This window comes from Prionailurus bengalensis, chromosome E1, assembly GCF_016509475.1.
Source record: "Prionailurus bengalensis isolate Pbe53 chromosome E1, Fcat_Pben_1.1_paternal_pri, whole genome shotgun sequence".
NCBI classification, from domain to species: Eukaryota; Metazoa; Chordata; class Mammalia; order Carnivora; family Felidae; genus Prionailurus; species Prionailurus bengalensis.
In genome coordinates this window covers 17,130,005-17,140,689 of record NC_057347.1, presented here as the reverse complement: position 1 = coordinate 17,140,689, position 10,685 = coordinate 17,130,005, and the positions used below count along the sequence as shown (strand labels likewise).

At 57.1% G+C, this 10,685-nt stretch overlaps 1 protein-coding gene across 6 annotated transcripts; it reads right to left on the bottom strand.

Annotated features, from left to right (window-relative positions):
* Position 1: 1 nt before the first annotated feature.
* CORO6 (coronin 6) lies at positions 2 to 10,004 on the bottom strand. Of its 6 annotated transcripts, none has more exons than XM_043585568.1 (13): positions 9,788 to 10,004; positions 7,741 to 8,023; positions 6,398 to 6,658; positions 4,881 to 5,003; positions 4,292 to 4,421; positions 4,011 to 4,192; positions 2,735 to 2,854; positions 2,198 to 2,302; positions 1,964 to 2,109; positions 1,586 to 1,643; positions 1,246 to 1,476; positions 1,054 to 1,151; positions 2 to 417 (listed from the first exon to the last, which is right to left on the bottom strand). In XM_043585568.1, the coding sequence occupies exons 3-13, from the start codon at positions 6,593 to 6,595 to the stop codon at positions 375 to 377; spliced, it is 1,434 nt and encodes a 477-aa protein (XP_043441503.1). In that variant the 5' UTR covers positions 6,596 to 6,658; positions 7,741 to 8,023; positions 9,788 to 10,004; the 3' UTR covers positions 2 to 374. The 6 variants fall into 6 exon arrangements, with proteins under 6 accessions (XP_043441503.1, XP_043441502.1, XP_043441504.1 ...); XM_043585567.1 differs by having other exon boundaries at positions 7,807 to 8,023; XM_043585569.1 differs by having other exon boundaries at positions 1,054 to 1,148; positions 7,807 to 8,023.
* Between the last annotated feature and the right edge of the window lie 681 nt (positions 10,005 to 10,685).

Genomic DNA, 10,685 nt, shown 5'->3' with positions numbered 1-10,685 from the left:
GGCTTTTCCTAGCTGGCTTTACTGGGGAAGAACGCCCACCTACGGGTTAGGGGTTCTTTCTGAAACTCAGTGTGGGAGGGTTTTGAGGTAAAAGAATGCCTAGTGGGTCCTGAGCATTTGTCAGCACTGCCCACCCCCCCCCCCCCCCAAGCCTGGGGACAGCATTTACAGAGGCTTGGGTCTCGCCCCCCTCATCCCCACCCATGCAGGAGGCACAGACTGAGCACTTAGTAAAATATTTCATTCCGTATGTCTTGTTTTCCTCCTAGGGTCAAGGCCACAGCAGAAGGCTGGGGGCAGTGGGGGGTGGGTAATGGGGGGCGGGGGGGGGATGTGAAGGAGGGTGTGAACCTGCTTCCATGCCAGTTTTCTGATTAGTTCTCCGGCGGGGGTGCAGTGAGGAAGCCGCCCTCTCCCCTGTGGGTGAAAAGAAGGAAGAGAGCCCTCTGCCATAGACTGCTGGGTGTAGCCGGTGGATTCGGCTCCACAGCCAACAGGTTGTGTATGTCTGTAGAACTGGGGTGACACCCATACGTTTTACCACTTAGGGTAGTGAAATCAAGTGAACTGATTAGAAAGAGAAGCGTAACTCAACCCCAGTAGGTCTGGGGAGACCCATCGAATCGCCGCCACCCCTTTGAGGTCAAGCCCAAGCTCCCAGATATCCCCAAGAATAGCGCTAATACTAAGCACTTCCCCTGCCCTGACCGCGGGACAGAGGGGACACCGCTTCGCCGTGCAGCACCATTGCTGAGGTCCCTGTCACCCCGGGTCTCCCAAGGCCAGCTCCTGCTGAGTCTCGGACGAGGCACGCAGCCTGGCGGGTGCCAGGCAGACTCGAGTCTCTGCGACGCTCCATTTGTCCAGGACTCCCGCGAGGGGCGGAGTTCCCTTCCCAGTCCCGCCCCCGGCCCCAGCCCAGAGAGGCGGGGTCCGAGTTCCAGACCAACAACCAGGGCGGGGCCAAGGGTGCTCCCGGTCCGGCAGGGCCCCCCAGGCTCGGAGCTTCCCCCCCGCGCGCTGCACTAGTCCGTGCCGTCCACCAGCTCGCACAGCATGTTCTCCAGAGCCGTGATGCGCTGCTCCTGGGCCTGCACCTGCTCACGAAGGGCTTTGATCTCCTCCAGCAGCGTCTCTAGAGTGTGCTGCTGCTGGGGCACAGAGGAGAGAAGAGGCTGTGTCTGGAAGGGATCGGTAGTGGGGGATGTGTAGACTGGGCCGGAGTGGAGCGAGGCCGCATCTTACCGACAATGGGGCATCGCTGGCCGACTGGCTGCGGCGGGGGCCCGAGGGAGGGCGCACGTCCAGAATATTGCGCTTGGTGACCCGAAGCTCGCGGTGCTTGGGAGGTATGTAACCGTCCCTCAACGAGATGAGCACGGGTTCCGCGTCCTGGCCAGATAGCCATTCGTCAGCTTCTAGGGCTGGCTCAGGGCCAGGCGTATCTGGGTATAGATCGTCCTGGAACAAGTCTGACTGCGGGCAGCGTGGGGAGAGAGGAGGCCTAGTGTTAGCAGAGTGCCTGGCCTGCTCCGCTCCCTTCCTCCTCGGAGCCTTCGCTCAACCCCTCTTCCAGCCTCCTCACCTTGCGGGGCACAGTCATGATGATGGGCTCACATTTTCTTTCGTGCAACTTGTAGAACCTGGAAGGGAGCCGGGTTCAACACCCCCACAGGCTCCCACCCCCTTTTCTGCCTGGGATCAATAGGTTGGAGACCAACACTTGCTGAGCCCCTATCATGCTCTGTACTTGAAAACACATTATTGGCCCAGCTGGTAAAACATCTCTGATGGGGTGTTTATATTATTTTACAGATGAGGAAACTGAAGTTTAGAGAGTGTTAAGCTAGTTAATGCTGAGACTGGCACGGAAACAAGCCTGTTTGACACCCCCCCCCCCAAGTCCCTGTGTCTTCCCCAATGGCTAGTGGGGACAGACATGGCAAGCGAGAAGGCTGCTGACCGGGCGATCTCACACTTGTTGACTTCCAGTCCCCGCTTGGGCATGAAACCCATGCCCCTCTGAGGCTCCTTGCTGCTGAACGTGTTCAGGTAATGCACGAAAGGTGGTTCGTCTGTAATCTCAAAGTACCGAATGCTGCTGTCGCCCTGCAAAACCAGTCGGGTCAGAGACTCTCCCAGGCAGAATTTCAACATCTCGGTCAAGCCCTTGTACTTCCCTCCCGGCCTCAAGCACCTTGCCGCATAGGTAGACGATGCTGGAGTCGGGATCGTAGAAGGGCAGTAGGACCCCGTTGCTTGTGTCCATCTCCTGCAGTGCCACTGGTTCCTCGAAATTGTTCTGCCCGAGCACAGGAGGCGTGACCAGCCCTGCCTTGGCCACGTGCCATTTCTGGATCCCCTGAAAGCCCCTTTAAGCTTCCTACCCGCTCCAAACTCCAAGCGTTCCCAAGGCAGCTCTGGAGAATGCAGCCCCCCCCCCCCCGGCCCCCACCCCCGCCTCCACCCGCACATATACCCCTGCGCCGCATGCAGTCACCGCAAACCACCCCCAGGGACTCGGCATCACCAGGTGGAGGTGCCAGCGTGGGCTCCTTCAGGCGACGCAGCAAAACTGGGCAGAGGGGTGGGTGTGGGGATGGCAGGCGCTGCAAAGGGGGCAGCAGCCTCCAGCCCAGTCCAGGTGGGCATGCCCTGCGGGTGGGGGGCGCCTGGCCCCTCTCCCGTGATGCCAGTCCCCGGGGCACACACCCCAAGCTTCCAGCTGCGTTACCGGGTCCCACAGGCCCAGCTCTCGCTGGCTCATGCGGGTGAAGCCCGTGGTGAAGATATGACCCTGGCGCGTGAAGACGGCCCGCATGGGCCTCATTCCCTCGTGGGCCGCAAACCTCTCCTGGGGGAAGGGGGGAGACAGGGAGAGGCGTCACCCAGTTGCCTGCTCTGGAGAGCCTGGAGGCCCGAGCAACCAGCTTGCTGATTTTGGTGGGGAAGAGACAGGGTAGGGGTGGGGGCTGGAGACAGAAGAGGGCCTAACTACTCAGCTTCCTGGGGGGCCCTGGCTGGCCGCTGGCCTGGAGAGCGTCTGGGCCCAGAGAGAATGGGAGGCGCGGGTCTCTCAGCAGATCCCGAGCCCTTAAGCACCCTCAGAGGCTGATCCCTAGAGCAGGGGATGTCTGCCAGCTCCCCGGGTCGCAGCGAGGCTTTTCCCAGACAGGAGCTCCCCGCTCCGCTTCCACCTTCTCGGGCACCGGCCGCGGCCTGGGAGGGCGCTCCTGGCAGGCCCAGCGAAGGAGCGAGCGCGTGTGCCCAGCGCGGCCTGGCCTACCGGGTCCCAGAGCGCGAGTTGCCGCTCACTCATCCTGCTGAAGCCGGTGCTGAGTAGCTTCCCGTCTGCAGTGAAGACGGCCCGCAGCGGGCGGGCGCCCTCGTGAGGCCGGGCTCGCTCCTGCTCGCGGGGTTAGTGGGTTAGAGCGCCCGCCGGCCCGCCCCCGCCCCGGCCGCGCCCTCCACTCGCACTCCGCGCAGACATGCACGTGCCCCACGCACCCGCACCCCGCGTAAAATTGAGGCTGGTGAGGCAGGTGCCGCCGCCCTGCCAGGGTACCGAGCTGGGACTAATGAGGCACGAGGGTTGTCCCCTCTCTCCCTGCCGCCCAGTGGGTTGACTAGGGCAGAAAGGGGCCTGCCAGAGAGCCCCTGTCGGGCTCCAAACCCTGGAAGATGGCGCTGGGTGCCAGGTGAGAGGAGAGGGGTGCGGGAGGTTTCATGCAGGTTCTGGTGGAGGGATAGAGTTGGCAGCTTCTCGCTCAATTACAACTGAAAGAGCACTGCTCTGAGCTTCTGAGATGCAGGGGAGTGGAGGGAACAGGAGCGGGGCAGAAAATTGTGGACTGTGGGCTTACTTAGGGCTGGGAGCAGTGGTTGCAGACACTGGAAGGAGGGTGGCCTTGGGTTGGGGTGGGGAGGCGAGAGCTGGGACTAGGGGCTCAGAGGATTAAGGGTACAGGGGCCTGACAGCTGGTTGGGGGATGGCCACGCCAAGCACTCACCGCCACCACCTGGCCCTTGCGGGGGTCTATAATGCGCAGGGTCTTGTCCTTGCAGGTTGTGGCTAGCAGGCTACCATTGCTGTTCCAGCAAACACTGTGGATGACGTCCGGGTGCATGTCATCTAGACTCAGGAGCACCTCCCCAGTGCCCACATTCCAGATGATGATCACATTGTCACCACCTGTCCAGAGCAGCCAGTCACCATTACTTGGGTCCTGCCTTTGCTTGCCCCCCCCCCCCCCCCAATCTACAGTAGGGACCCCTCCGCCAGGCCCCAGACCTGCACTGAGCAGAACATTCCGGGCAGTAGGGTGCCAGCAGAGGATGCCCACACGTTTGGAGTGGCCCTCGAGTGTAATGATGGGTTCTGTGATGTTGCGCATAGGGGTATAGTCTGGAATTTGCCACACCTAGGTGGGGAGGAAAAGGCATAGGGTAAGTGGGATGAGGGGCCTGCTTTGTCCCTCTACTCCTCCCTTATTCCACCCCCCCCCCCCAACCCTACAGGCTCTCTTGAGTGGTAAAAATCAAATGCAGGGCAAGATGTAATGGCGCCTGCCCCAGGCAGAAGCAGCTGGGAGCCAGGACGGGGCACTGCCAGCTCTCCAGAGACCTCTCTATACACCCCAGCAGGGAGACTTCAGAGCACTGCCCCCTTGCTCTTCAGGCCTCAAGTTGGCCATGGCTATAATTAGTCCTAAGAAGTGCATCCTGGGAGCCGGTGGGCATGTGGCTAAATATAGCCTGGGAGCTGGGCAGGGTAGGGCCCTAGGACCTAGCACCTCTTTTACCACCTTCCCTAACACAGGTGAGGCAGCCCTCCCCCCTTCCCCTGCCCAACTGCCCTGAAGCATCCACTTGGCTCCTACCATGACCGTGGTGTCGTCTGAGGCACTGGCGATGACGTTGTCATTATGTGGGCACCAGTCGATGTCCAGCACTGGAGCAGTGTGCCCAGTGACCAGAGGGTAGTTCTTATCCACTCGTCCTGTCTGGAGGGGTCAGAGAGAGAGCTATAGGGTCACTTTCCTGTGTGTTTTTTGGGGGTAGGCAGTGGACCTGTTTACATCTCAGTACTCTATCACCTATTTTCTCTTTGCAAACCCCTTTCTGCACCTTCAGCCCATCCAACTACTTCCTGTACTTCACTGAAGGCAGAGTTGAAGTCATTTAATATCTCAGACACAGAGAGGTAATGACTTAGCCAAAGACACAGAGCAAGATACTGGTTGAGTCAGTACTTGAACTCTCAGTCCAGAGCTCTTGCAAAAATACCTACTAGGAGGAGGCTGTTCTTGGGCCTGTTCTCCCAGTGAGAATGTCTATAGGAAGCCCCTGGTAGAAGAGGTCAAGGTGAGGTAATATGGAATGCAGTGGCCAATAGCCCTTTCTTTGTCCCCCTTGGCAAGTCTCCCCTTTGTCACTGGTTTGACCTTGGAACCACAAGCAGCAGTTACTCCTAGTGCCTGAGCTGGTGCTCATCTACTTTGGTCCTTATGGGCTTTTTATGGGGGCTCTGAAGCCTTTGCAGGGGCTGGAGTCAGTCCAGACCAGGCAGTAGGGGAGTGGGGTGGCTGTGTAGCATTGGAATGGCAGTTGTACTGGGTGAGGAAGTGGCTCCAGCTTGAAATTTGAGCCCTGGGGATGGTGTCCTTAGATGATGTCTGCATTGTCCCCAAGTGAGTCACTGGCTATTGTCAGGCCTCTTTCTGACCCTGCCACCTGTGGAGCCTCCCTTAACAAGGTATAGGGGCCCGATCCAGGTCAAGGTCATGACTTCAGGTGGCCATCCTGGGGGGTGGAGATTTCTAAGAGGCTTGAGGCCACTCATCAAAGGTGGCAGTCACTGCTGGCCTCCATCCCTGGGGTAGGGAGGGCTTTGGCCTTATGGGTCATGTCCCCCTGCCTTTCGTTCTCATTCTATCCCACTGTAAGAACCACAGTGGGGAGGTGGCCAGGGACTCTTTGGAAAGAGCTTGACTCTGTCCTCAGTGTGCTGCTCTGGGGTGTGATTTAATCCAATGATCACCCTGCTCTGGGGAGAAAGATCCCACACCCAAAACATGAGGAGGCGTGGCATTAGGAGAGATGGGGACAGAGTCTGGGCCAGGCCCTGGCTCCACTGCTTCCCAACTATCTTCATAATACTCTTCTCGTCCCTGCTGGCAACAGGGTGCTGCATGGAGTGAGGGATGGGCTATGAGTGGGTGCAGGGCACTGTGATGCTGCTGCTCTGTGAAGGGTGAGGGAGCCTCCCACTTGGTCCCCAAGGGCTTGGGGAACAGGGAGCAGCCAGTGGATACAAACTGCCCTCCTGACTGAAGGAGGGGTCCCCAGGAGCTACAGCCAGTGTCTTCCCCACTGCTTTCTTCCCTTCATCCCTCACCTTGGCCAGAGGCAGGACAATGAAGGCACCTCCACCTCCAGCCTCCACAATAATGGCCAGGAATTTGGGGTTGACAGCACAGAAGGAGCTGTCCCACGTGACCTTGGACACACGGATATCCTCGTAGGACTGGTCAGCCTTTGCTGCCTGCCCAAACACATGGCGGAACTTGCTCTGCCGAACCACACGCCGGCTCATGGCTGTGGGTAGAAGTGGAGGATCTCAGTGCCCAGAAATGCCTTTGGTCCTTAGTCCTGTGAGCTGTGGGAGGGAGGAAGAGTAGGGAGAGGATGGCAAGTGAGAAGGGTTATCTGGCCACAAGTCAGGTCCTAGAAGCAGGGAGCTTTCTTCCAGGTGATTAAAGTATGGGAGAGATCTTTGCCACCTATAAAGTGCTGCTTAATTCAAGAGGTTAGGATTTGGGGACTGACTTTTTTGAGACCCAGGCAGGAGACAGTGGAGTTTGGGACTGAAAGCTTCCTGGAAGTTGAAGTGATTTTGGGAGGAATGTCCATGCCAGGCTGCCCTCCTGCTGTCAGCCTTGGCTGAGCATCTCTTCAGGAAGTGTTTATCTCCCAGCAGCACCTTGTCCAGAATCAGAGGCCCTGGTTGTGGGATCTTGGCTCAAGGCCAGCTATGGGGCTAAGATTTTAGCCCCCCCCCCCCCCCCAAGATCCCCAAACCTGTATGTCTAACAGTTCATGCAGAGGGACTTTTGCCTGTTTCTAAAAATATGCCAAGGAGAAGTTCCTCCTATCAGCTAACCTGAGCCTTTCCTGCTACTATTTTCATCAATTTCCTCCCATCCTGTTGGGGGACACAGTGTAAGTGGATCTCTCCTCTTTCCACGCTTCTCTTCACTGGCTTCTCTAAGAGGTTTTAACTATGGTCTGGCTTTTGCCTACCACACTTTGGTCCCGTTCTTCTATGCGTCCTCTCTCCTACTCAACTTTCCTGGGGTGGGGTCCCCAACGCCCAGGCTATGGCCAGATTTGCAGGAGTGGGGTGGGTGAAGTGGGGAGGGTGAAGATCCTTTTCTTCAAACAGGGTTTGTGTTGTGCTCTACCCCAGGGGGCTCACCGAGCTTTTCCAAAGCCCCAGCCACGGACTCCTGCCCCTCCCCAGCCCCAGGCTTCCCCGTGCCCTTCACGCCGCTTCTATGGCCCCAGGCCTGACGCCCGGCCTCCCCGCACCCTCCTCGGGCCTCCTGCCCCAGCACTGCGTTCTTGGGAGACGAGGTGTCGGTGCCCTGCAGGCGCGCGGGCCGCTGTCCGGCCAAATATAGACACCAAGTCCGCCCCGCCCGGGACCGAATTTGGCGGCGCGGGGGAGGGGGCGCAGACCTCTGCTTCTCCGGAGACCCCGCCCGCTCCGCTGGCTGCGGTGGCAGCGTGTGTGTGGGGGGGTACCTGGTCCTGAGTGGGCCGAGGGGCGCTCACGCTGCGACTCCTCTGCAGTGGGGGCTAGGGGTGCGCTGGGGGCCGAGGGAGGCGTCAGGGCGCCGGAACTGCTTCTCCGGGTGTCCGCGGCGTCTGGGGCCCGGGTGTTCGTCTGAGCGCTCCAGCCACTGCTTGCGGCTCTCTGAGGCCCGGCGTCGCTGCAGTCCCAGCTGCCGCTGCCATCAACCTGCGGAGGCGGGGCCTGTGGCGGGGGCGGGGCCAGAGCTGCCCCGCCCCTCCAGCGGCGGGAAAGTTGAGCGCAGTGGACTCCGCGCCACCGTAGCCAGTCCGCTGGCCAAAGAAAACTGTCAGAAGTAATTGAATGTGTACACGCGGGTTGTGCGCACTCCTTCCCGCCCTCCGTGCCTCCTGGGTGGGCTGGGCATACCGCGCAAGATTAGGTGCCTTCGAGCCGCATTTCTGCTGCAATCGCACTCCCAATTTAGCCTGTCCCGGCTGGCGGTCCCGGTCTTCGGGACTGAACGCCCAGACCCTCCTGGGGAGAGGTCCCGCAAGCTGCTTTGAGGGAGTCATTTCAACCCTTGGATGAGGGCCTAGGCTGGCCCAGGGCAGCTCCAGAGTACCTGACAGGGGGCACTGATGTTACTGTCATTGTTGTTATTAATGGCTGTAACGACCACTTGAGAACCTAAAACGTTGGCACTGTAGGCATTTCACCCTTTTAGAGAGGATTCCATGGAGCAAGGCAGAACACAGCCTAAAGACTGGGTGGGGGAGTGAATCCACCTTGACCCCATGGGAACACCAGATGCAAGGAGAAGCAGCTGCCACAGGCCTTCAACAACCAAATTTTAGACGCCCAACCTGACTCCTAAGTCTTCCGGGATTTGTTTGAATTGATGGCCAGCTGTGTTCCAGGGAAGTCCCAGCCCTCATTCACTCCCGCTGGGATCCATGGATCTGAGTACTGATCAAGATTAAGAAGGAAATAGGGGTGCCTGGGTAGCTCAGTAGGTTAAGCATCCACTTGGCTCAGGTTATGATCTCACGGTTGGTGGGTTCAGCCCCAAGTCGGGCTCTCTGTGCCCATGGCTGAGAGTCTGCTTCGGATTCTCTCTCTCTGCCCCTCCCCTGAACATGCGAGTGCGCTGTCTCACTCACAAATAAATAAATAAACATTAACGACAACAACAACAAAAAGATTAAAGGGGCGCCTGGGTGGCTCATTAGGTTAAGCATCCAATTCTTGGTTTCAGCTCAGGTCATGATCCCATGGTTCATGAGTTTGAGCCCCCTGTTGGGCCCTGCGCTGTTGGTGCAGAGCCTGGTTGGGATTCTCTCTCTCCCTTTCTTTCTGCCCCTCCCTCTGCTTATGCTCTCTCTCTCTCAAAATAAATAAGTTAAAAAAAAAAAGACTAAGGAGGAAATTAAAAGAAACCTAATCAAAATACAGCCAGTGAAAAACAACTAGTCCCTGAAGCTGCTGTACACCCAGTATCCACCCACTGCCTGGATTTCTTGCTCTGGATCATAAGGCCCTTGGAGGCCAGCATGAGGCCAGGTATTACCTCTTCTTCTCTAGGGCACACCTGGGGATCAACGGAACAGCCCTGGGGAGGGAAGATGTTGGAAAGCTCAAAGGCCCACACAAGGGTCCTTCTCAGGAAGATTCCAAGTATCCAGTGGCTTGTAGGGTAACAGAACCAGAAACTGTTACAGGTGCTCCAGAAAGAATTCGTGGCATGGAGGGCCTTAAGGGCAATGAGTCTCCCTTTTACCTAAAGATTTCAGGTACATGATTAGGAGGAAAAGACCTGAGTGAATCAGTTGCTCCTTAATAACAATAGCTCACACCTATTGTGTGCCAGACACTGTTCTAAGGTCTTTACACATATTAATTACATTCTGATAAGTCTTCTGTGATAGCTATTATTATTATCCCTATGTTAGAGGTGAGGAAACTAAGGTACAAAGAGATTACGTAGCTTACCCATCAGTCAACTGGCAGTTGGTGGAGCTGAAACTTTTATCCAGTGGTCTGGCATCTGGGTCCATGCTTTTCAGCACCATGCATTTCTGCCTCCTCTTGAAGGATAATGCTACTTTATCTCACAAGTGCTGATCCTGAGAGATACTCTCTGTGGCACAAAGGATGCTTGGACTAACTAGAAAACTGGAGCTCTAGCCCTGGCTCAATCACCCCATTTGTGCAGTTCTCTGAGCTGTAAAACAAAGAGAGCTGGGTCAGGTTCTTTCCAACTCTGCACGACCTGTTGGCAGAGAAGGGATTTGATATGTCACCTTCTACCTTGAAGTGACCTTTTCTTCCCTTTCCTTTCCTCCTCTTTAAAGAGCACTCCATTCTAAAGCCCCCTCCCCTTTTTTCAAGTTTATTTATTCTGAGAGAAAGAGAGAGCAAGCAGGGGAGGGGCAGAGAGGAGAGAACCCCAAGCAGGCTCCACGTCAAACTTGCAGAGCCAAACAAGGGGCTCCATCTCACAAACTGTGAGATCATGACCTGAGTGGAAGTCAAGAGTCAGATGCTTAACTGACTGAGCCATCCAGGTGCCAGGAGCACTGCATTCTAGACACAAGAGTTTGAGACTAGGAAGCAGGATTCTTTTAATCCATCCTGCCTTCAGTTCTATCATCTGAGAGGAGGGGTGCTCTCCAGGTACAGGAGCAGGGAGTTGCAATAATTACCTGGACCAGGCATGTGTCAGCCCTGCCCTCTGGCTTTCTTCAGAGTGCCAAAGACTGACAGAGAGCTGGGTGGGTGGAGCCAAGGCATAAAGAACTAATTAGCAGGAGAAGCCACTGGGTTTGGTGCTTTCCTGTGTGGTTAACCATTTGAACTATTAGCTGAGCTCTGAACTACAATCTGTAGA